Source organism: Cariama cristata, unplaced genomic scaffold (assembly GCF_000690535.1).
Source record: "Cariama cristata isolate BGI_N322 unplaced genomic scaffold, ASM69053v1 scaffold44191, whole genome shotgun sequence".
NCBI lineage: Eukaryota > Metazoa > Chordata > Aves > Cariamiformes > Cariamidae > Cariama > Cariama cristata.
The window spans coordinates 1-26,594 of record NW_009598337.1 but is presented as its reverse complement, the minus strand read 5'-3'; the positions used below and the strand labels follow the sequence as shown (position 1 = coordinate 26,594).

Sequence of the window (26,594 nt, the reverse complement as noted above, 5' to 3'; positions counted from 1 at the left end):
AAAACACTTCTATTAAATTATTATCAAATGTAAAGTAGTTGTCAGATAATACTGTAAATTTTCCCCACAGTCTTCAGTGCTAAAGTTTGTGATAACTTAGATGATTTTGTATGGAGTATCCTCTATAAACATTTTACTTCGGCACTTTGAGAAGCATTTATAAATTTTATTGATGCTTCCCCACCAAGCTCTCCATAGACAATACACCATGCAGCAAGAACACTTGTTCTGTTGGCCTGATAATAGCTTCAGTCGTACTAACCCAAGTGTCTTGCAGGCAAAACAGATTACATCCTCTCAGAGCAGCTTCTTATAATCTTCCCCAAGTAAGCTCCTAAATTTGAGTCCTGGCCTAGATGTGTTCACTGTTTTGCCCTTTTGGATTTGGAGGACACTTGAGGAACTCAGGTTGTAGTTTACACACAGAAAAATACCAACTGCCTGCAAAGCCTTCTTTCTGAGCCTTGTCCCTGCTGAAGGGATCCTACATCACATGTTGATAAATTCAAATAATAGTTAGCTGCTACTGGACTTGGTCAGGACTGTTACCTCTTTGTTTAACCTCACTTTACTGCCCTTGTCAGAGCACACTGTCCCAGCTATGACCATTACTCACCTTGAGTTTTCCTGTCAGTTTTCTTCTACAATCCAGTTTGCAAAGGAGACTCCTTGAATTGTGATTGCTTTTCTGGGCCAAATTCAGGCATTTCATTGAGCTAAAACTCCTTTCTTAGTTATATTACCAGGGCCCTGTTGCAGCCCTCCTTCCAGGATGGAACCCTGTACTACTACATTACCTCTAATTCTGCCTGCATACTGGCATGTGCTCTCCTTCTCCACCTCTCATCTCCGTGTGGCCATGCATTCTCCAGGAAGACAGTCTCATTGATTTTGCTTTCCAGGTGTTTATTGAAACCTAAAATGTAATTGGGCATCAATAGCAATGCGAGCCTCTGGGTCTTGTTTAATTTAAACTAGTAGTATTTGGTTCTTTTTACCATCAATAGCAGTTTCTGGGGACTAAGAGGATCTTCGTTATTTTAGGGAACTGTAATCTCTTACAGTGGAAGGACACAAACCTCTGAGATTTAATTCCATTTGGTTTGTGCTAGTTCAATGTACATAGAAATATACAAAGCTGTAACAAAATACAAAATAATTTTCAGCATGTCCACGTAGAAAAGGTTCCTATCATCTGACTTTTCTGAAAAGTTGGTGGAAAATCTTTTCTTGAGGCTTTTATTTTTTTAATAGATGTGGATTAGAAACTTTGTCAGTTGAGAAATAAGCATAACAGCTTTTTGGTTTTGCTGTACAATGTCAATGTCTTCTGCAGCTTAAAATCGGTGCCTTACAGTAAAACAGTTCACTTGAGTAAAAATGAAAATATTCTAGCTCTTTTCTTTCTGACCTGATAAAAATAGATTTTGAAAAAATTGTCATCAGACATTTTAATTAACATGTGTCGTTTGTATAATAATTTCAAACTCTGTCTTTTTGTCTCTGTCCCTTTGTTTGGTTTTGTTTTTTTTTTTTTTTTTCCTGTCACTTATTTTTCTGTTCTAATAATTTTCGAACTGGGATGTGTAGGTGGCAGTAGGGGAAGTAGTGAAAGTGACCAATGGGGAACATCTCCCAGCTGATCTCATCAGTCTGTCATCAAGGTTAGAATACATTAGTTGCACAGGATACGTGTACGTGGGTCCTCATATACCAAATATGAAGAACACTGTCATGTTGATAATCTTTGCTTTGCTGTTCACCTTTCTTCAACAAAACCCACACATTTATAAAATTAGAAAGGGTTCAGTTGATAAAAGTACAGATTGTTAAAGTGTAAATACACGATAACACTCCAAGAAATGAAAATTTGTTTCAATACTCTGTTTTTAAACTATCCCCATGAAATTTTATCAGACAAGTTATTGTTGAATGAACACACAGTAAAATGCCAGGATCAATATGTGTTTAATTCCTTAGAGCAAATTAAGAAGAATAAACATGTTTAAACCAACCCACTGTTTTCAGCAAAGAATATAGTTTAATGTTGGTAGGACTGGTAGAGGACCCTCTGCACAAACTTGGATGTTGCACAATCTCTCCTGCATGTGATGGCAAAAGCAGCGCTATTCCTGTGTATTGTGACAAAATGCATGTTTCTTAGACACGTCAGCTTTATGCTATTGTCTGCACTGTTACCGCACTTTGTTTTTCCCTACCAAATCAATGGGCCTGCCTTGATCTATCTGTAACTTACTTTGGAGGTCACTGCTCTCTGCTACAGTAGTTACAATTAAGCATGTGTCTCAACTGAAATGTCATTGCTACCTTAGTCTGTTTTAAAAGTGCTTCACAAAAATATTGTTTGTTTTTTGTTAACTAATAAAAATGCTAGAATTGTAATAATGTTTTGTACAGGTGATTCTATCCAAACAATCTAAAGAGAAGTTATTTATGTTTTTAGAAAAGTTTGCCAAGAAGAAAATGCTAGCCTGGAAGCAATTTATGATAGTGATTTATCATATTTTAGTGCTTTTGCTTTACAAAAATGTGTTAGAATAACCTACTTAACTTTATCTTGCAAACATTCTAAGACTAAGTCATTTATCAGTAGCCACTGTTGCATTAAGAAATAAAATTTTAAGAAACACTTGATGCTTGAATTTCATGCTACAAAGAAGGAAAATATTAGAAGCTTTAAAGGGATGTAGAGAGTAAACCTTTATTCTTTTAAATTGTAAGGAGTTTTTATAACTCAATTGGTCCTTTACAGGCTCAAAACTTCTATCGTAGATGGAAGTAGTAGGTGCTCTGTCCTCATGCCCAGAAAATGGGAGCTGACTGGAGCAATTCAGAAATCCTGACCTGTTAGACCTGTTCTTGTTTACTGTCTACTTGCAGAAAAGTAATTTTGCCCTTCTGTATCTCTCTTTTCCTAGTTAACAGTTCTATAGTGGTTGTAATATGATTTAAAGTCTAAAAGTATACAAAATACAAAATTGCTGCTATGTTACACATCAAAAAATTGTATTGAAAAAATCAAATGCAAGGAATAAGCCATTTGTCAGTATGTGTCAAATAGATGTATGATTCAAGGAGTAATGTCCTGCATAAGCGTAAAACTTTTAGTTTATAAAAAAACTTTTTAAATTGCATAAAGAGGACATGTATTTCAAAAACTGTATTGTGTTATCCATAATTTAGTCTTTTTTCGTAAGAGAACCCTTTACAGGAAAACTTTCATGTCTAAACTACTGCTGCCTGCAGTAGCAGGCACTACGAATGCACACTTGTGCCTGTATTTTAATCTCATGTGAAAACATAGAAAACTTTTGCTGTGTGCAGCATTTTTAGCAGTGTTTCATCTAAGGAGATAAGTTTTAGCAAACTTTTCTGAAAATGTAAAGTACTCTTGGTCTTTACAGATTTGGCTGTAAATTATTCTAGTTCTGAAGATTTGATATGAAAAAGAAGAAAACTAATTGCATAAATAAGTATTAAAAGATTACAAAAAGGTCATGGATTTTGACATTGTAATTTAAAATTAAGGATTTTTTTTCTTAATAGTGAACCACAGGCTATGTGCTACATTGAAACATCTAACTTAGATGGTGAGACAAACTTAAAAATTCGACAGGTAGGAATTCGATTTTTAAGAATATTGCTAATTCTATTTTCATCTATTATTGCTTATAAAAACATATTTTATTACATTAATGGCCGTTTTAGAAGACTATGACACTTTAGTGGTTTGAATAAAAAGCTGCAGGTTATTGGCATCATAAAAGTTTTTGTTTTCATTAATAAAGCAGAAGGAATGAATGCTTACTCTTAAGCTGTGCTTTGTTTTAGAATTTTTCTTTGGGGAAATAGGTAGAAATGTTAGTACTTTGGGTATTGGTTTTGTTTTTAGAGGATAGATGAGGAAGAAGCCCTGCAGAAAGCAGCTGATAGTGCCAGTATTGTCCTTCAGGGTCAGGTAAGGAATAGCAGTTTTTGACTGAGTGTCTCTATGCAGGGACATTCTTGCTGAGCTATATGATTATTTATGACCTTGTCGTCATCATTATATTTTAAGATACCAAGGTGACTTTTTCACTGTCAGTAGCATCCAGCAGTGTGACTGCAAAGTGTAGCGGTCCCATTTTGCTTCCACAGGGATACTGGTTTTCTGGTCTTGCACTATCAGATTTATAATACATACATTTATGCATTGGGAAGAGATTCTTAATGTCATGACAAACAAATTTTGTTTTCAGGGTTTGCCACTAACGTCAGACATAAAGGACATAGAAAGCTTGATGAGACTTTCAGGCAGAATTGAATGCGAGAGCCCAAACCGACATCTCTATGATTTTGTTGGAAACATCAGGCTGGATGGGCATGGGTATGTAAATCTGAGGAAGAAGATCTCGGGAGATTCCATCTATCAATAGATAGCTATATGTTGTTAAGCTACTCAAGTTAAAATATGAATAGAAGAGTCTTTGTTCTGTTAAGACTAGAGAGGTAAATATCTTTTCTGATGTATTCTTTATTAGACTTTATTCTTTTTAAAAAGTAGAGGGATAAAACCTTACTTCCATTGTCTGCAATTTGAGTTTTTATACAAATTGACCTTGAGAAAGCAGTAGCTATTAATAATAGAAGGAAGTGCTAATAAAATTCTAGTCGTTCTGGAATATATACCTAGTAGCTCACTTCTTAAACATCTTATTCCTTGCCTGTTAAGTTTCTATTATAGAAGCTGAATGGAAGTAATTTCTTGTCTGGTTTTTTTATTGTTGTTTTCTTCTGTTTGTCTAAGTCTGGACTAGAATTGAGTCCATTGCTATATATCTCAAATTATTCTAATTTGGTAGCTGAAAGACATTTAATACCTTAGCTTACTGAAAATATGTTTTTGTAAAAGTAGACCTCCTCAGTGCGATTACCACATACATGCTTGTAAAACTGCTTCAAAAATTCTTAAAATACTTAAGTGCTTACCAAATATTGGTGCTTGGAGTCTTCTGGAGGTTCGAACTGAAGGTGATACATTAAGAGTATAAAATTCATTACCAGATCCAGCATTATTGAGTCGTTGATTTCCAAAGATTTGAGGGATTTCTTTTTCATTTGGTAGGCATTTATTTCTCCATATACAATATTATTCATGTTTGTGGTTTTAGACTGATATATATAGTACTAACTAATGACTAAATACCTTTTTTTTTTTTTAATATTCCATTTTTTATTTACTGATTTCTTACAGATGCATTCCGGGAGTTTTCAGTCGCAAGAGTGTGCATCTATTATAATTCCACCGTACTTGTCGTTAAGAAGACAAAAACATTTACCTGTAATTCTTCTCTGAAGGTAATAGTTATAATAGATCCACACATTCATCCTTTCTCCTTGGCTAGAGGGGAAAAAACATACTTTTCTTTTCAATCTAATTATTTAATTTTAAAATTTGATTTTAAAAAAGGAACATTGAATGTGCTGATGGCTGTTATGCCTCAAGAATGTGTAGGAGCACGCCATCTGCTGGTGCAGCAATTTGTCATTTGAGAAATTCAGTTTTGGAATATTTTGAATATAGTTCCTGTGCAGTAGGTTAGTTCCAAAAGTGTGGCTCTAATATAATATTTACCTTCAGTGAAAAAGAATTGCAGGTAAGTAACTCTTTTTGGGTCCTGACCCGTTTTCCAACCTGAAAAATCAGGGATGAATTCTCTTTCTACCCATATTAGAGGTAGCACAGATTCATCTAGATGGTATTTATTTATCCAGATCTTTTAAGACCTTCCTACCAGACTATGTAGATCCAGCAGTTGCAATTTCCACTTCATCCACTACCATCTGCAAAAACAATAGAGGATACTGAAAATATATCTCCCTCTTCTTTCTTCTTTCCCTTTAGATAACTCATTGGAGTGCCATAGACATTCTATCTGGTTGACCTTTTCAGTCTTTTCTTTTTCCCTTCATGAGAAAGCAACTCAAAAAAACATAGATTCTCTCTTTTTTTTTTCTCTTTTGAATACTCAATATTCAAGGAAGTAGAACTCCACTACAGTTATTTTGGCTTTTGTCTAAATCTGTGGACTAAAAGAGGCCAAAAAAGTTTTCTTGGTATCCTCAGCTTTCGAGGGAGTTAACTCTTACTTCTAAAATGTGCAGCTCTGTGTTATGCTCATGAATATACAGAAGCATGTCAGCTTGGTTTTAATCAATGAAGAGAATTAGCTAGAGAAAGGAGAGAAGTTCCTTTAACCTGGATAAATTTGAAATTATGATCAGACAATGACTCAGAGAAGAAGGGTGAACAAGTTAAAAATAAGGGCAGATATTGGTTATCCAGACCTAAAGTAAATGTTTTCCTGAAGACATTCTTAAGAAAATTTTGGATAGGAGTGAAGTATGCGTGTTAAGAAAAACATTTTGGCATGTAAGCTTTTAAATGTGTCTTAAAAACTACTCACTCTTAATATACACTTGACAGCACTAGCAGGAAATTATGCTGAAAGGGTACTTCCTCATTGTATTCCCCATACTGAATACAAACCAGCTATGTTGCTGAGGAGTCATTGGTTATGTAGCATACAAGAAGAATAAGGTGAGTTGGAGCAGTTTTGAGAAGGCCGAGGCCAGGAAAGAGAGACTTGAGAGCTCTGCCAAGTCGTTGCACCATCACCTCATTAGAGAGTGGGGTATGATCACAATGTTGAGGATCAGTAGTGTGACACCTGGCAGATCTGGGCTTTTTGTGGCTCTGGTTGTTTTGCTGTGTGTTTTCACCTCCTTGGTCTGTGCACCAGTTTTGCTGGAGACAGTTCCTCCTGGCTGCAATCCCAGTTCTCTTCCAATTGTCTTCTCAATAACAGACCCTTGAGGATAAATTCCTGTCCCAAGTTGGAGAATAGTATCCATTTCAGAGCCAGTGTCCTGATGGAAAAAAGAACCAATGAATCCTGCAATAGAAATTACTTTACTGCATATTCTTCACATTTCTTAAGAAAGGAAAACAAAGAGGAAGATCAGAAAGTGGCAGGAAGAGTCTTAGAACTCACCTGACTCTTCAAGGAGTACAAGAATTAAGAGTGGAAGGTTTTGACTTCTGTCTTCCTAGACTGTCTTGTAGAAGGGACAGAAAGTCTTTTGGAATTCCAGAGAAGGTCCATGGTTGAAAAGATTTCCAGTTTGTCTGGGGGAGACTTGCATATAACCAGATAAAGTTATTTTTCTTTCATCTCCTGTGACATTCATATTAGTGTTAATAGAGTAAAATATCTAGTTATTCTTTGAATGACAGGTAATCCATTCCTTAACTGAAATACGTATTGTGCTGATGCATGATCCAGAAGTCTTAGAATGATTCTGATCAAGGAATGCAAATAAATAAATATAAGTGCAGAAGCAATCTTTGACAACAGGAGTCTCTCTTAATGATTCTTGTGTGATTCAAACCCCAGCAGTTCCTTTCATACTTGACAGGACATTTATTCTCTTAGTTTTGCCATGATACAAACACATCTCAAATAGAAGAGTAGCACAGTTCAGATTAAGAAAGCAAGTATATTTCAGTATGTTTTTCATTTCAGTTTTCTTTTCCGATTCCTTCTTTTGATGAAGTGCATGCAGCTCAAAGTTATTTTTCATGGCAATGTCATTCAGCGCTTCAGTTACTGAAACATACTTAGTTGATGGGGAGAATGATTCCTTAAACAGTCAGTATGCTCTGTGCTAGTTTCCTGGAAAATAAGTGGACTAAGTTGTTGTAGGGTGGTTTTTGTTAGTTGATTTTTGGGGAAAAGCACCCAAATATTTTTCCAGATTAAATTTTTTTTTCTCTTGTTTCTGCAATAACTGATTCCAAAACCTGTATTGCCACTGTTAATTTTAGGTAAGGAAGAATGTGTTGTTTGCTCTTTACTTGCAGTCTTTGAATCTTAAAAGTTCGTGTGTGAAAGGAGGGAAAGGGGACATGACAATCCAGAAGAAATTATTACCTGCAACTTAACTTTCGGACTGATTTTATGCTCTTTATGCTACCAAAAATGTTACCAAATATCATGGCTTCCTCAGACTCTTTACAGCTTATATATCAGAGATATAGTTGCTGTCGTTAAGCAGTTTATTTGTGATCTTAATAATGTGTTGGTTTCAAACAACTGTAGAGATAATAGTTTCAGGTAAGAATGCCAAACACTAGAGTGCTATTGACAAATCTGAACTGCTGGTTGATATCTATAGACAGATAAGTGCCAAAATAAGGTGTTGTTTGTCCCAGGAAAAGAGTGATAATTATCTAAAATTTTATGTTTTAAGAAAAAACTGAGCTGCTGTATATGTATAGATTAACTGTCTGAATTTAAGACAGTTAAATGTTTCCAATGTCTTTTGAGGTTTTCTTGCTCATTTACTTAGTGCAGTTCTAAAAGAATAACACAAGTAAATTTACGTGCTTTTGCAATTTAAAGAAGATGCAGGAAATGTTGTTGTGAATTCTAAGTAGTTAGTCATGTCCATAAAGGATATTTATTTCACTGGAAGAGTGGATTAAGTTGAGAGTTCAGAAAATTACTTCATTTGAAAATTGCTTTGGAAAGTCCATTTTGTAAGAATATACTTAGGAAAAAGCTTTGTAATCATAAATCACAGGAAAACTAGCCATTTTTTAGTTTCAATATGCTTGCTTAGTAGTACCATAACAAAATTAGTAATCCATAGTCAAAATTAAGTGGTAAGTAATGTTTTTGCAAACTTAAATTTTTGGACTTGCGTTTAGCTGTCAACTTCTCTCTCTGTCAACACTCCCAAAAAGTTAACTATGAATATTAGGTTCCTAGAATATTTAGAATAATCATCTAAATTTTGAGAAATTAATTTTAACAGCTGCTGGTTACATTTTTTCATTAACATTGATTGTTTTAATGCTAAAATATAAAACTCCTTCTTTCTAGTACTGTTCCATTGGGACCTGATCAGATTCTTCTACGAGGAGCTCAGTTAAGAAATACGCAGTGGGTTCATGGGATAGTTGTCTATACAGGACATGACACAAAACTTATGCAGGTTTGTCACTTGGACTTTCACTAAATTATCTGTTTTGTTACCTCATTATGCTGTTAAACAGCACAGAAAATCCTTTCAGAAAACATGGCTAGAATCAATATAGTAGTTAAAATGTCAGTAATAGAGCATCTTCCGTAGGAAGTAAAGCCAATAAAAATAAAGCAATTTCTTCTTGTTAGTAGTCATTTAGCCACAGAGTAGTTTTTCCACTAGTAAGCGTATTTTTTGATTCTATTTTGTAACTTGTGTTTTGAAAACTATTTTATTAGCAAGTTGGATCATTATAGTTTGCCTGTTCATCTTTTTTTATTTTTGGGTGCTCCTAAAACTTTCCTCTTGTGGTGCTTTCTTTCAAGTACAAAAGTAAGCATTCTTGTCGGAAAACAAAGTGAAACTTTATTTGCAAAATGAGGAGGGAAGGGAACCATTCTCAGACTATGAAATTAGTTTTCCTAGTGCTGTTTGAAATAGCAGAACTGAAATGCATTGAATATCAAAATTACATTTGAAATATCAAAATTGAGAATGCTTTCAGATTGTTCATGCATGTCTTACTGCTTTTCTGATTTGTAAAACGTTACTTGAAAAAGTTTGTATTAGCAATTGTCTTCTATAGCACTGATAAGGTGTATGCGCATTCATTTTTAATGGTTACTGTTAGCTATTGCTGTTACAAGTGTTCTGTGTGATTGTTTAAACTGCTTGTGACAAATCTAAAGCTCTAATTCATAGATTTATAAACTGCTTCTTTTTTTTTCTTTTGAGTGAAACAGTTATGCCATTTATGATGATAGTGTATTTGGAAAAATGTTTAGAAAAGGGTGCAGTGCCATGTAATATGAAAAGTGAGAACTGTGTGTACCTCTTCTAGTATTTAATAGCCACTGTTGGTTTTTGTCTTTTGCAGAATTCAACAAGTCCACCTCTTAAAATGTCTAATGTGGAACGAATTACAAATATTCAGATTTTGATTCTGTTCTGCATCCTTATTGCCATGTCTTTGATCTGCTCTATTGGTTCAGCTATATGGAATCGAAGGCATACTGGAAGAGACTGGTATCTTGAGCTAAATTGTAAGATGTAAAATAATATATTAATATTTTAATGTTCAGTTGTCTTTCATATTTGGAAAGGAGGATGATCACCATCCTTTACACAGCGTAGGTTTTTTATCAGTCTGTCTTTATTGGCTGTTGACTGAAGTCATTAGGCTAGGTATATCACAGCAAGTATAAAATTTACCTTACTGTGCCATGTGAACTGTTGCTAAACTCAGGAAGGGGAGCTTTGTTGTTTGCCTCTACATCTTTCAGCCTCTGCATCCCTGCAGCTCAGCAAGGTCTGTATCAGCATTCCGCTGGCATAAACAGTCAGCTTCCTAGACATTAGATTAAAGCCATTTTCAGCTATTACCAATGAATCACATTTAAAGCTGCAGTGACTTTTCTGAAATTTGAACTCTCTCATCCCAGGAAATGATGCTGTGCCTTTATAATTTTTACTATTTTACTATTTAATTTTTTTGTTGTCTATTATTCATGTTTTCAGAATTTCTTATGGTGGGCCTAGAGCCACTTTTACTTACGCAATAGAACCAGAACTAGGCTTTCTGCTCCTGAAACAAGAGTCTTGAATACAAAGCTGCTGAATGTAGTCATCAAAGTAGGGAGTATGGCGTGGTTTGGTCAGTTTTAAAAGAAAAATCTTAAAATTCTGATTTGAAGGCACTCTATTATAAAGTTTCTGTGTAACAAAACAGTTGTCTGCATATATGATGAAATTCTGTTTATTGAGGACCTTGCTTCTCTTCTTCTTGGTGCTGAGGAATAAACTTTTTTGTTTAAAGGAAGAAACAACTTTCATATTTCCATTGTGAGGTGGAAAAAAGTGAAATAGTTAATGGGAATATTGACAGTTTCCAGTAACATAAACGGATGGCATTAGGTGTGCTTCATCATTTGTTATTTTTCATCTGATTCTTCTTTGCAGTGCATTTTTTTTTTCTTTTCTGGGAAATGTGAAAGTTTTCAGAATATGGTGGTTAGCACAGTAGTGAAGCAGTTCAGAAGCTTTTGTTTTTATTGCTGAAAAAAGAAACACAAAATAGCGGCCATTGATATTTTGTGTGTTCTTTGAGTGATTATCCTTGTCAGTTTATTTTCTGATATATACCCATGATTCAATGAAATTGTGTTGGGTTTTGTAAGGTATGCCCTTTAAGGCTGTATTCAGCTCATAGTTGTTCTGGGTACTTTTAATATGTAAGAAGCCATTTATTTCCCTTTCTCTTTAGTTATCCCCATCTTTCTGAATGCTGTTAGTATTTAGTTAGAACATTTTGTTGCCTGATTAAAAAAGTGGTAATGTTAACAATAAATATCTGAATATTATTGTATTTACAGATAGCAATAGGTATCAAGCTTCATTTAATCTTGGTAGTCTTTATTGAGAATATCAATGTCATGATGAATGTTAGCTCACTGGTCTTTTAGACTTGTACTTCATTTGATGCTGGAATTGGTATTAATGAAGATATCCAAAACCTGCTGTCTTGGATCTTAGAGTAACAACCAGATTCACATTCCATAGGCAGTGGAAACCTGTCTGAGGCTGTTTTTCTTTAAGAGATCTTTGAATACAGACAGGCAGGCTATGTCTTTTACCCTTTTGCTGTACTGGAGAGCAGACTGCTATTTCCCATTCACATCCTCTCTGAGGTGCTACTAGTGGAGTTATCTGAAACTTTAAAAGGAAAAAGTAGTATAAAACTGCTTGTCACATATGTTAATACTCACATTCCAGTTCTTTCAGAACTTTAATTAAACTCTCTAATTTCATCTTTTCATGGGGTGTGTATTTACCTTTTTCAAAGTATTTTCCTGGGTTGAGGGGGGACATAGGAAGGTGTGAGGGTGAATAGAGAAAAAATTCATTCCATTACACATTTCCTCCTTTAAAAATATAAAACTCTAAAATTTAGAGTTTAGAATTTGATTGCTGCATAAAGATATTTCCAAATTTATGATCTTAAAATGTAGCAAAAGAGGAAATGACTAGTAAGTTTGCATTTCAGAAATTAGAGAAAATGGCAAAGATCTCTAAACTTGAACTCCACTTCATGATAGAGATCCTTAACTCTTATGAAGGTCGTATTTATAGGCAAGTGATATTGTAATTAATTCTCAAGTTTTGTTTTAGACACAGAACATTTTAAAAATCAGTTAAGAATACACTGTATATACATACATACTTTTGAGCGTGGTCCTAAATGTTTTTTGATTTGCTTTGTTTTTTGGCAGATGGTGGAGCAAGCAACTTTGGATTGAATTTCTTGACTTTTATAATTCTCTTCAATAATCTTATTCCAATCAGTTTGTTGGTTACGCTTGAAGTTGTTAAATTTATCCAGGCATATTTCATAAATTGGGTAAATATTATTTTTACAATATCCATTGACTTCTAAAATCAAGTGGTTTACAAGTAAGTGAAATGATTGATTGCTTGTTTATGTATACATTTTTTTCAGACTTTTTCTTAATGTAAATACTTAAGTATGCTGTTCACTTATTATTACTGGAATCTGAGAAAGTAATAATCAATGGTTTTATTTAGTGCTTTTATACCTGCACCAAATTGCTTTTTGGAACATATTTTTATGTGCTTTGTACTTTTTCATTATTAAAATTCAGGTATCAGTTTCATCCAGAATGATCAGAAGAAAGTGTTTTGCAGTCCCGTGGAGTTGTGTCCAGTTTCATTTCTTCTTTCTAAGTGTAGCCCATGTCTTATTTTTTGGGGGTTTTGGCTGATTTTTTTTTTTTTCATTCACCACCACCACTACAGTTTAATGGGGTTTTTTGTACAAAACCAATGTCTGTTAGTGTTATCTCTTACAAAATATGTAAAGATTGTTTTGGTGTCCTTTTTTTTTTTTTCCTTAATGAATTAATGGGGGAAAAGAAGGGTTTACTTTGTTTGGGGTGGGAGTGAGGTATTCTCCTTAAAACCATGTAAGTGCTTTTAATAACATACCTTCAATTTTTCTGTTTTTTCCAAATATAAATTAATCATACCATTCTGAAATCTTTAATCTGATTCCTTGATCAAATGTGTGAAATAGATTTGTGTGTGTGAGAGACACTTTTATCTGTATCTGCATGATATCGTATGTGGAGCAGCTGGAGTGTGTACTTTATTTTAAAAGTTAAATCTTTTTGTGAGCAGTCAGCTGTTTTTGATTTCTTTATTTCTTTTGTGCTATAGAACAAATTGTTGACAAATAAGAGAATGCGATTAAATTCTTCCTTTATGTTCTGTGTTCTAAAATAAATATTCAACAAAGGCTTACCCATTTTCAATATGTAGATTGGGAACTGTTTACACAACAAATCTGAAAGACAGTTTTAATTTCTGTTGTATGTGTGTCCCGTCCCATCCCCCCCCCCCCATTTCATGTCATGAGGGATTAGTTGTCTTCAATTTATCTTAATCTAAGACTCTGGACATTTATCTTAAACATTATCTTTGTGTGTTTGCACATCATATTGGTATAGAGAAGTTGGTCATCTGCAATCTGTTGCACTACATTGCCATACTTCACGATGTTTTAATCTTTTACTGTATTTGAAATGAACTCTGATTTATTTTTTAATTTTTTTTAACAAGTGAAAAAACAAACCCACAAAACCAAAAATAAACACAAAACCAAAAATAAACCCAAAACCAAAAAACTCACCACTTATAATATACTCTAAATTTATTGTGTACTCTTAAATTTATCTTCGTGGCTTTATCTCATGGTATATTTGTGTTGCTATTTAGAAATGACTGGTTGTGGATGCAATATAAATAGATAAGACTGACTTCTAAGTGTTACAGTGTAGTATTTCTGCTTGTTGCTATGTCTGTTTTAGATGCATGGATATAGCAGTTTTTCAATAATACAGATCACTGGAAACAATGGGAGTAAAATCTGTAAGAATCATATAGATTTTTGTTTTAAAGAGGAAATCTAATTTCTTCTGGGGACTCTTGGAAGTGATCTGATTGTGTCTGTGGCCTCCCATGTTGAAATAATCATAAGTAGATAACTTGTATTCATGTTCAGTCTGCTCTTCTACACTTAACTATTTATGTACTAAATTTTTTTATAGTAAGTTATGGAAGACTAATTTTTAAATATATATACTTTTTTTTTTTATATCTGTAGGACATAGACATGCACTATGAACCTACGGACACTGCTGCAATGGCTCGTACTTCCAATCTCAATGAAGAACTTGGACAGGTAGGAAAAAATTACTGGTTCTAACTCTATGTATTGAAATTATTCATGTAGTTTTATGCTCTAAATTATTTAAATAATGTAGGGATTTATTTCAAAAAACATATTCTTGCCTTAGTCTTTGCTTATTTCTATTCTTTTCATTTTGTCCGATATTTTTAAAAACACTGCAATATGTGGGAGTTAAATTTTTGAAACCAGTATTAAATGAACAAACACTGCTTTATGTATGAATGTATCAAAGGAGGTTGAAGTGTTTTGTTCAAGTTACAAAATGAGAGGTATTCTGAGCATTAGGGATGTCTGTGGCACAAAAATTTAGTCTCTGTATATGCACTAGGATAGTATGCATCTTTAGTATGTAATTTTTTTTCACGCACTCTGCCTTGCTCAGAAGCGACAATGGGTTTGCTCTAGGATTGAGTCATGGTTGTATACATTCCCTCTTTTTTTTCCCACTGAAGATTAGAAGTGGCGAATGGAACAGGGCTCACAGCTGATTTAAGGCCTGGAAATTTAGGCTTAATTTTTCATTTTGCTTTACAGTTCTCTTATAATACTGTAAAGTCAGTTAGGCTTTTCGTAAGAGATCGCTTATTGTGATCTTCTTTATTTTACAGAAGTATGACTTTGTAGAAGTGTGTCTGGGGCACAGGGCGTGCTTCCAGAGCACTACACATTATATTTGCTGTTTCAGCCAATTGTATTTGCAGTCTTGCTTTAGAAACATGCTAAACATTATGCTTTCTGTTACACTGATTGGTAATGATAAACTGATTCTGTGGGGAAAAAAAATTTTTGCTCATATACTTGAGCTGTATTATATGTACAAGTATACATATTCTTGCATTTCCTAACCTAGAAGTTTTTGTAACTAATTGTTTGGTTTATTGCATGGGAACGTAAAAGTTGGGTTTAGCTTTCCAAGAAGAATAAATAATAACTTAATTTTAGCCATGCAGCGAACAGGTCTTCTGAACTAATACTTAAGAGATCTGCCTTTTGTGAAAACAGTAGTTGCAGTTTAACGTATTCTAACATTGCTGTACATGGAGGAGGACTGGGCCCTTTGCCTGCTGGCTTTAAGAAGTACGTGCAGATAGTGGAAAATTTCATTCTCTTCCTGGCCTTAAAAGGGAGTACAAGTTCCTCAAGTGGGGAAGAGACTCTGTTGAATCTTAGCTTTCCTTCTATCTGTTTTTTCTCTCTCTGCTATTAGTTAGTTATTCACATTCCCAGACACAATTCCCTCTTTTTGACTTCAATAGTTGTTGTCTTCATTTCTTAAGTTTCTCATCAAGGTCTCCTTCACTACCAGGATCTAGTCAGACTTCTTGGGATATCCACTTTCACTTTTTTGTCAGATTCTTAATTTGAACAGATTTTTTTCTAGGGAGACCAAAGGACTCTCTGCTAACAAAAAGAGCAGATCTCTTCTTTGAAGTACACGAGGGCTGCACATAATGAAGAGAGATTTCCCCCGAGAGATCTTCAGGTTTTAAGAAAGTAAAAACTTTGGTGTTTGAAAAAAATGTTGAGTTTTCTTAGCTGCAATTCCTGCTTTTCCATTTTGCCCACACAAAAAAAATACAGTTTGAGTATAAACCTGGCATGGAAGATTTCTTCTAACTGCTGATTTGACTAAGTTGTAATCCCTCAGAAACAGAATTTTTAAACAGGATATACTGACTAAATTTTACTAATACATAGCCTTATTAGCTCCATGTATATTGCAGTTAATTCCTAATTAAGAATACTGTGATTTTTTTTCTTTAATGAGGAAGAAATTTTAATGAATTAAAGTTGAAGTTTACCTTTGACTAGTAGTCTTTGTTTTATCACAGACGACTTCATTTCTTCATATATCAACTTTTTTCTTAAGACTAGGTTTGAACTAAATTTAAGTATATCCCAGATAAATTATTTTAAAAATTGAAGCTGAAATACATGTCACTAGTAGTTTCTGGAGAGGAAGGTTTTATGATGTTGGGGAAATAGGAGACCTGGAGCAGGTAGAAAGGAACCAGTGTACCAGTACAGGCTAGGGGTTGACCTGCTGGAGAGTAGCTCATCAGAGAAGGACCTGGGAGTCCTGGTGCACAAGAAGTTGCCCATGAGCCAGCAATGTGCCCTTGTGGCCATGCAGGCCAATGGTGTCTTGGGGTGCATTAGGAAAAATGTGACCAGCAGGTTGAGGGAGGTTATCCTCCCCCTATACTCTGCCCTGGTCAGGCCACGTCTGGAGTACTGTGTCCAGTTCTGGGCTCCCCAGTTCAAGAAAGACAAGGAACTACTGGAGAGAGTTTAGCGGAAGGAGGACAACAAAGATGATGAGTGGACTGGAGCATCTCCGTTATGAGAAAGGCCGAGGGAACTGGGTCTCTTCAGCATGGAGAAGAGAAGACTGAGAGGAGATCTCATCAATGCTTATAAATACCTTAAGGGTGGATGTCAAGAGGATGGGGCCAGGCTCTTTTCAGTGGTGTCCAGCGACAGGTTAAGGGGCAGCAGGCACAAACTGAAACTCGGGAGGTTCCATCTGAATATGAGGAGAAGCTTCTTTACTTTGAGGGTGGCAGAGCACTGGAGCAGGCTCCCCAGAGAGACTGTGGAGTCTCCTTCTCTGGATATACTCAAAACCCGCCTGGACATGATCCTGTGCAACTTGCTGTAGGTGACCCTGCTTTGTCAGCGAGTTGAACTAGATCGTCTCCAGAGGTCCCTTCCAACCCTGACCATTCTGTGATTCTGTAAATGTATTTCCTCTATTCCTGTGACTTGGTATTTCTGAACTGTTGGAATTTTACTAATGTTTTGGCTCTGAGAAGATACTTCTATGTCAAAAAGAGGGATGTAGAAATGCATATAGATATTTTCATTTTACCATATTGCTTTCTGTTAGAAGTGGACTATTTTGCTAGCAAAGCCATTGGTCTTCACTAGTTTCTTGCATTTCAACAATATATAGAGTGAGGGATAGTTAAGTATACCACCGTGTGCTGAAGCAGGCTTAAGCTTCCTGACATCTCCTTTAATTGATATGTTTGGAAATGTGTACCAAGACTGTGCATCTGCTACATTTATGTTGTGGGTTTTTTCCTCTAAATTATGAAGATTGCAGAACTGGTAAAAATATTTACTGTGTTGACAGTCATGAATTGTACTAGATATGTAAATAACTGCTGAATGTTAATGTATAATGAGTTTTATCGTTCATTTAGGTCAAATACATATTTTCTGACAAAACGGGTACCCTGACATGTAATGTCATGCAATTTAAGAAGTGTACTGTAGCAGGAGTTGCTTATGGGTAGGTATTTTTATATACTTTTATTTATCTGTGTGCCTTTCTTTTTCTTTACCTGTCTGTATGTACACATGCATTAATACTACAGGTAAACTTACACCTGGCAGTATCTACAACTAGGAATCTGTTTGTGACTATGAAATCTTACTTTGGAGAGATATCATCACTTCAGTCACGGCATCTCTTTTTGCAAAGAGGAACAAAAATAAAGTTTAGATACCAAAGGCTTACTGCTGTAACACAACTTCAGTATGCATGTTTTTGCTATTGTTCAACGTGTTTAATGTTATTACTAAAAAAAAGTTTTACCTCATACTTTCAAAAACTTGTGTCATTGTCTATGCTTCATATATTATGTAGGCACATGCTCTTGCACTAAATAGTATGCAGGATGAACAAGAATTTGAATTACAGTAGTGTAGCTTGAACTACAGTACTGTAGCCACCATCCAGGTGGTTTTTAGGAATACTGTTACAGTGGCATAACTCCAAATACCAATATCTATTAAGAAATCTCTCCAGATCCAGGCAAACAAAGCATTTTACTCTTTCTTTGTCAACAGTTGCAGCCAGCTGCTTCAACAGAGTTCATAAAAGCCTCAAACTTATAAGACTATTTACTTGGGGGAAAAAAAAAAAATCGTTAGAGCAATAAATAGAGCAGAAGCACCTACATTGTAAATGCCGGTGTGGCTTACCAGGATGTGAGATGCTGGACCTGGGCCGGTCTCATTAGCAGATAATTAGACACCCTAGAACTGGGCATAGAGCATGCAGAGGTTGTGAAATTAAATCTTGGACTTGTGCTAAAGGCGATGATTTGGCTTTTGTGGCTTTGTCATTTGGATCTCTTGGAAAATCCTAATTTTTAGGAGTCTAATCTAGACTTTCTGTTTTGAAAAAACTTAGATCATTAATGCATTAACCATATTGATATAACACAGTTCTAACCCTGGTATTTCAAATATGTATATAAACTTGTGTGTGTTTATATATATATATTGGGCTCAATTTCAACCACAGGAGCTAATTTTATGATGTTAGAGAAACTGCTCTGAGCTATCTATTTTCAAATTGTTTGTATAGCATTTTTTTTGAAAAAAAAAATATTAATGATAATGACATTTAAAATCAGTATTTGATATTTGGTTATTATGTGTCTTCATCTGAAGTTGGTATAGCACAAATTCTAAAATTTCTCCATTATGAAACGTAGATGTGAATGTATTTTTTAGAAAAAAAGATCTGATTTTTTTTCTTGCTATACTTTCCAGCTTCCATCCACCTCATTTTGAAAAGACATAGACCGGTTTTCTGATTAGGATCACTGTTTAGAAAGCAGAGTTTCTCTTTACAGTGAATAGCCATTACAGCATCTCTCATAGCTACTCGGAGAATGGAGTCACTGTCTTTCTGTATTGATGCAAATAAGAAGTTGGGAACACAGAAAAGGATAAAAGAAAGAAGAGGCATGGGACATGGAACAGTCACTAAGTGTGTTATAAATTGTGTTATATTTAAACCTGTGTCATCACAGGGCAGAGTCCTTCATGTGCTATCGCTAACTTTGTTCATCAGCATTATGTGAACTCAGCCAGACAAGCTGCATTAGTATGGCTTCAGATAATTTAAAAACTATCATTTGTTTAATGAGAAACTGTAACAATATGCATATATACTGAAATATAAAGCAAGGTTTGTAAAGAGAGCAAATGTCTTTATATCTGCTGATATAAGTAGACAAGCTTTCAACTGAAAAAATGATCATTTATAGTTTATGAAGTCTTAAGAGAAACATCATATTTTTGCAATATTTTATTGTTATCCAGGCACTAGCAAAATACTCAGTTGAAATACCTTTAAAACTCCTTTTAGTAATTTAATTTCATTAATGAACTTATTTTTTATACATAGTCAATTTTTTTAGCCTTTGTGATTTTTTCCTCTCCCTATTTCTGTTCTTCCCTTGCTTCTCATGCAGCCATTGCCCTGAGCCTGAGGATTATAGTGTTCCTTCAGATGATTGGTAAGCTCTAAAAGTCATCTAGTATGTGATGTTTGTTGAAGATTCAAGCTTAAAACCAGTGAGCGAGATTTTTTAGAAACAGAGCTAAATGTGAAATATTTTACTCAAGAGTTAGTTTAGCTTCAAATTGATGCAGACCAACAGTCTTACACAAATTTATGCCATCAGAAGTCTATGGCATTAGGTTCTGTACTGTGGAATAGAATTGCTAATAGGGTCACTGAGGTATAGTACAGTTAATCTGCTGACAATCCTGTACAATTCAGAATTGCTTATTGGAGAGAAAGTTTTGTCATTTATTAAGGTAGTTGGTATTATGGTAACTGATCATACTTTTCTTCTGTTACTTAGTAATAGGTTAGTAATAATCTCTAACATGTTTGGAAAAAAAATCCATATTTGAGATTGAAAAACATGTAATAAGTTATTGTTAAAATTTTACTTCCTACTGATGGTTTTCAAATATTAGTACTACCTAGTTCTTAACTGATACTGAGATTAAAGCACCCAAATACACTTGGGGCCAACATTAATCTTTTAACAGGGACCTCAGGAAAGACTAAGTCATGACTTCCTTTCTGCTGCCATCCTCATGATACCTTGTACTTCTTCATCATACTTTCTTAAACTAAATATTTGCAATACTGTTCAAAATAAGCTCAGATAGATCAGGGAAAAAATGTCATTTACAGCCTTTAAATTATCACTATTGTATTGGTTGAAAGTCACAGCAAGATATGTCACACAAAACTGTAATGTGTTGTCGTCTTTTGTTTAAAAATATTGACAGAAAAAACTTGCTTTGCTAAATTAGGATTGATAATTATTTCTTTTGATTAAAAAAAAAAAAATTAAAAATCCCCCCGACATACACATAAAAAGTGGCATACATACACACCCCAAAATCTTACATGACCTGAATATTCTCATTTGATGTAGCAGCAAGATGTTTCTTACGAAGATGTGCAAGTGTGCTTAACTGCGCACGAGTGGTTTCGTTAAAATAATGCAATGCTTACATGAAATTAAGTATGCTTACCTATAAGATATTTATGAAATAAGACTGGTTTTGACTACTACACATCAAAATCTTTATAAGCACATCTGAAATAGATAAACTGATGTCTGAACAGTAGTTAAAAAAACCCAGTACTTCCCTTTTGTAAGTGATGAACATCTTGTAACTAGTTATGAAATAAGATACTCAAGAAAATTTTTTGTGTGTAAATCTATTGTAATTAATAGAATCTGTTTATGATAGTAGTCATTTTAGGACTAGAAATGTTAATGTACTGAATTCCAAATCTTTTAAATCTTCGGGATTTTGTATTAGAGAGAATGTTTTCCAGTTTGACGCAAAATATATGTGCAAGTATTGTTCCTTTTTTTAGCACTGGGAATCTGGAAAATATCTTGAAGTCTTTCTACCAGAAATCTCTAAGCAAACAAAGCTTAAACTTTAGTCTCTAAACAAATTTAACGTACCTGAAGTTGTTAATATTTGGCATTTCAAGATCTATTTGCTTTTCATTTAAAGTAAAAGTCTTGGTGAATGCTTCAAATTTCTCACTTTATTAATAGGTTTTTAGAAAAACTAGTCCTTCAGTGGCTGTATAGAGGAGGTACTACCTCCTCCGTGGTAGTGCAGGACTAAAACAGCTCACTTCTGGTTTTCAGAGAGAATCTTTAGACTACCTTTGATGTATATGGCTTATCCTTCAACTTAAATCACTGAATGTGTTCACTCTCTTGTAAGATTATGTGATCCAAGGCAAGATCAAAAGTAAATGAAAAGAGAATGCTTTCCTGCAACTGGGTTTGCTTTTCAGCAGTGTTTTGTTTCACTGAGATTCAACTAGATTGTCTTAATACTCAACAATCAGCTGCAGTAACGAGTCTTACTAGAAGTATCTACATTCTTGAGTTCTCGACTTCAGCCAGAAGATCTGTGCAATTTGAGAGATGTTAGCATGTGAGTGTTTCTCAAGAGCCATCTCCATCTTGCATCTCTTCAAACCCTACTTCACCATTGTTGCTGTGTCTTCTTTGTCTGTCAGTTTACTAGATTCCTTTTTGGTCATCAGTAATAGAAAACAAACCCTCTCCACACAGAGTTCCCTGATGTCTGAACTCAGTTTGCTTACCTCTTTCAGATACCAAACTTCCTTTTCTGCAAACATTTGAAAACCTATTCCAAAATTCCTGATTTCTCAATGAAATGTGATCTCTTCTGACATATTTTTTTTTCCTGAGTTCCTTCTATAATCTCATTCTAGAGATCAGAAGGCAAGAAGCCACAGTCTTACACTGTAGCTTTATTTTTACTTCATCCTGCATTACCTGAAATCAGCAGAGAAACTTCCCTGGATTTAAGTGTATTTATATAAATCGAGGTTTCTTAAAATTAGATAAACTTTGGAGATGCGAAACAAGTACTTTTCCACTTCTTTTTCTCACAGTATGTGATTGCAGCCTTTATTGTAACAGGTACATACCAAAATTTGTGTTTGACCTTAGCACAGTACTGTGGATGATTTTTATAAGAATTATTAAGGATATGCTAATGATGATCTCTCTTCTACTTCATTCTTTCTAGGCAAGGCTCACAAAATGGAGAAGAAAAAATGTTCAGTGACTCATCATTACTGGAGAATCTTCAAAGCAATCATGTAAGTAATATAGAAACAATTACCATTATTTTATGACATCAAACCATTGTTTTCAGTAAGTCAAAAGATTATATCCTTTGAAGGAAAATAAATAAATTATGTATTTACACAAAATCGGCATGCCCTTATGAATACTTTTATAATCGTTTGTTGCTGCTACATGTTACGAGATCTAGCCCTTTTTTTTTTTTTTTTTGATGGTAAGATTCAGATGTTATGAGTCTGAAATAAAATAGTCTTATGTTCTTCATTCTGTGGGTGTTCTAATGTTAGTCGTGCTGTTCTTGTTATGACCTCCATCAAAACTTTCACGATCAGTGAAGTTAACTTCCTTTCATGATATGACCTAGTATTTCTCTGCCCAGGCTTAGACAGGAGTCGGAAGTTAACCACAGACATTGTTTTTGTGTACATGCTTCCATGAACTTAGATCATCAGTTCAGATGATGAAATGAAATAGGCTGTTAGCTGCCCCAAAGAGACAATGCATTTCACAGAAAGTTAATAGCTTAGTTCATGATTTGTCTAAGAAACAGTACCATCGTTACCTCTTTCTGTTTGTCACTTGTACAAGAGGTGTTTTTGCCTAGTCATAAGCAAGAACATCTACCTTAAATAGTGTAACTGTTTGTTCTTTTTTGAAGAGATGAATAAATTACTCTTTTCTTTCCTTAAATTTTTGTCTTCCCTGGAGGATAATTTCAGGGTAACTGGCAGATGGTGAAGTACTTTGTTCCTGTACATGGGGTAGTCTTAAATGCTAGGCACCTGAATGCCAGTCTCAAGCATATCTGAAGCAGAGAGGGCTCTTATACTTACCTGCATAGGCCAGTTTTATTTTCAGTGCTAGTAACACAGACTGCTTGGAGGAGACATCATCCTGTTATTGCTGTTGTCAAGGGAATCCTTGGTGTGCAAGTGGTTGAATTGTGAAAGTTTTCTGGTAGATTGTTGTATTAAGTATATATAGTACGAGCATGCAAGCTATAAAAATGCGTTTCTAGACATCTTAAAATTTAAAATTCAGGCACACGTTTAAAGAGAGGTTTCACCACTGTATGTTAAATGTGTTCTGAAGTGCTTTGAAAAGAATCTGTAATTCAGCCTTGTCAATAAGTCTTAGAGGATCTGGGGGCCCTCAGTGGAAGAGGACAGGAACATGCTGCCAGTAATGTTTCTGCACTATGGAATTAAATTAGGTTTTTTAGATATATTTCTATTTTGTGGAGTAATTGTAATGTATCTTCATTGTTGACATTCTTAGTCTGCTACTAATCTGAAATACTATAAATATGCTACAAAAAAACCAGTTGAGGTAGCAGCTGCTTTGAGTTTATTTAAAGGGAATGCTGGGGTTTCTTTTGAACCACGATTTAGGAGTCAGTTCATTCATTTTGCAATTTTAGCTGTGCTAATAAGGCTTTTAGCTGTATTCGTCAAAAATAATCAACTTTCTTGCTTATATACGCTCTTTTCCCCTCTTTTGGCTAAATAATTTAAAATTTTTTTAGCTTTGTAGTGCCTGAGAGAGTCATCTAAATCTCTTCCCTTAAAAGCTGTCTGCCTGACCTTGTAGCATTTTCCAGGTGATTTTCAGTTTCAGTTGCTGTATCTTTCTAAAGGCTCTTGAAAAGTGTTGTCAAATATAGTGTTAGACAAAAGTAATATAAAATGGAATATTTTTTTAGTAAAAAAGACAACATCCAGAAGACTTCAGTGAATAGAGTAAAATTCATTCAATACAGCATTCAGACTTACCCTCCCTATAAAATGCTTATTTGAATTATTCTGTGTATCTGATTATCTAATTTTGATTGTTATGGTAGCAAATGCCACTAAATTCTATCTATGTAGCCGGTATCGAAGTAGAGCAGCAAGAAGTTATTCTACATGCTGAAATTAGTGTACAGAACATGTCCGTTTTGTTTAATTGTTGATAGAGAGCAAAAATCTTTCATTAAATTTTTCTTGACTAGTATTTGTCCACATGTATTATTAAATTTCAGTTAGTTATTGCTTAAATAATTAATAGCACTCTGACATCTTTTTTTTCTCTTCTTTTTTCAGCCAACTGCACCTATAATATGTGAGTTTTTGACGATGATGGCAGTGTGTCATACAGCAGTTCCAGAAAGAGAGGGTGATAAAATTATATATCAAGCAGCATCTCCAGGTGAGACTCAAATAGCTGAGTGAACATATAGTAAAGTATTCTATCAACTCAACAAGCAAATTTTATTCAAAGTTTTTATTGTTTTTTGAAGTATCCTCCAAAATTAAAAAAGAAAATGTATCCCTCAAAAAAAAAAAAAAAATTTGGTGTCAGCTAAAATCAGTTTTGTCAAAAAAGGATTTAGACTTTTCTAATTTGCTTTAGAAAGTATGTATGAATGTCCTGTGGATTATGTAAGGGCGAAGGGTGATTAACCATACAGCATGCCTCAGGTGGTGTCAGATTGCTGTGGAAGTCTGAAGGAACTGCTCAAATTCAAATAGAAATCTAAGCAGGAGACAAATTGGTGTCCTTGCTTGTGAACCTATACTGTACTTGGGAACCATGGTATTGATTTAGAACAGAAGCTGTGTTTGTAATCAAAGATGAAAAAGAAATGTTTTTAATAGGATAAAAGTTGTGATAAGTTCTACTGGAGAGTCAGAAAAGATTTTAGTGCAAAAGGTCTGGTTCAAGCTTACTGTGGTTCATAGACAATGTTTGAATTCAGGAAACGGTGAAGCAAGGCAAAATGATTAAAATATGCTCAGCTCTTCAGAGCTAACATGTTATAACAAGTTATGATGGGAGAAATTACATGAAGCGCAGAGAATCTCCAACCTTCATCTTCCCTGTCTGTCCCAACTCCTAGGTGGCTATCTCTCTAAATTCTGTCCTTCAACAATTGGAAGACAAGGGCAGAGGTAGGACAATAAATAAAGCTAACTGGGCCATGGCAGTGGTTTATTGGGTATTGTGAGCAAATTCCATTCTGACATCCTGAGGCATTTAGAGAGAACTGATGCCTATAGGAGACTGGATTGCTGCTTGAAATGTGTCCTGAATGTAGGCGTTGAAGTTACCTACTATTTACATGAATGATTGCCACTCTTCTAAAACAGAACAACACAAAAAGAAAAGTACCTTGTCCAGTGCCTTACTGAGGAAGGTGCTTGCCTAGATACTTTGAAGAGGATGTTCTTGTTACTGAGCTGGGAGGCATGTTCCTTTGAGGGCTTATTTTCTCTGAACTATAAACTCATTTCATCAGTTTTAACAGGAGAAACAGAGAGTTCTTTTCAGCACCACATCTAATCTCAAAATCTATAAAGGAAAAAGGAAGTCAAAAGTAGAAAAACTTGCACTGTGTCCATTAAATTGTGGAGTAAACTAACAGTTTTCTGCTACCTCTGTAAAATGACTACTTGACTTGTTGCAGATGAAGGAGCATTGGTCAGAGCAGCCAGACATCTTCGTTTTGTGTTCACTGGAAGGACACCTGACTCAGTAATCATAGAGTCTGTAAGTACATTGGACTAACATTATAATTTGCTGTATTTACCCCTGCTGTATTAAATAATTTCTGAATAATTGCATCATGGTACATATCTGTTGAGATGTTGTTTGGCTGGGTCTGGTTCTTTTGCTTGAGGTTTTTTGCAATAATTCTCAAACTCTCACTTTTTTTTTTTTTAAAACTCTTCAGTTGGGACAGGAAGAGAGATATGAACTGCTAAACGTCCTGGAATTTACAAGGTAAACAGCATGTTGTGCACTTAATGTCTTTTTGTGAAAATACTTTATGAATTTCTTATGGATAAAAATGTTAGCATTTTTTTATATTTGTACAGGCAAAGTATGCAGGTTGTGTAGCTTTTATCTCTGTAATATGTGATCGTACTATAGGCAAAGCAGTGTATATGATTAAGATCGCACTTCTGGTTTTATTGTAAAACATTTTCAGAGGTACGTATTTTTTCCTGTTGTCTTCTCTTCGGCTAATGTTTTTCACTTTTGCTTTTGTGCAAAGTTTGAAAAAAACTTTGATGTCAAAACTTAAAAAAATTATGTGAAAAGACAGTATAGGAAAGTATTCAAACTTTTAAGTGTATTTCTGAAAGCCCTGGCACCATGTGATGTATTAAAAATTTGATATTTGGGATAAGGGGGAAGTTTCAAGTAAGTGTTATACATGACTTGTGTTTCCTTGACTAATAGAATAGAATCATGGGCTGGAAGGGACCTTTAGAGGTCAT

The 26,594-nt window shown here is 34.6% G+C and overlaps 1 protein-coding gene across 1 annotated transcript in view; it reads left to right on the top strand.

Moving 5' to 3' along the window:
• Nucleotides 1–26,094, top strand: part of LOC104168594 (phospholipid-transporting ATPase IA-like) — a gene marked incomplete at its 3' end in the record, with an annotated part of 42,585 nt that extends 16,491 nt beyond the window's left edge. Inside the window, exons 8-20 of the mRNA XM_009709223.1 lie at nucleotides 1,591–1,664; nucleotides 3,568–3,637; nucleotides 4,260–4,387; nucleotides 8,949–9,060; nucleotides 9,968–10,133; nucleotides 12,360–12,487; nucleotides 14,270–14,347; nucleotides 17,566–17,654; nucleotides 19,633–19,677; nucleotides 22,274–22,346; nucleotides 24,414–24,519; nucleotides 25,778–25,860; nucleotides 26,045–26,094. Of these exons, the coding sequence (XP_009707525.1) occupies nucleotides 1,591–1,664; nucleotides 3,568–3,637; nucleotides 4,260–4,387; nucleotides 8,949–9,060; nucleotides 9,968–10,133; nucleotides 12,360–12,487; nucleotides 14,270–14,347; nucleotides 17,566–17,654; nucleotides 19,633–19,677; nucleotides 22,274–22,346; nucleotides 24,414–24,519; nucleotides 25,778–25,860; nucleotides 26,045–26,094 (1,202 nt within the window). The remainder of the gene's footprint in view (nucleotides 1–1,590; nucleotides 1,665–3,567; nucleotides 3,638–4,259; nucleotides 4,388–8,948; nucleotides 9,061–9,967; nucleotides 10,134–12,359; nucleotides 12,488–14,269; nucleotides 14,348–17,565; nucleotides 17,655–19,632; nucleotides 19,678–22,273; nucleotides 22,347–24,413; nucleotides 24,520–25,777; nucleotides 25,861–26,044) is intronic.
• Between the last annotated feature and the right edge of the window lie 500 nt (nucleotides 26,095–26,594).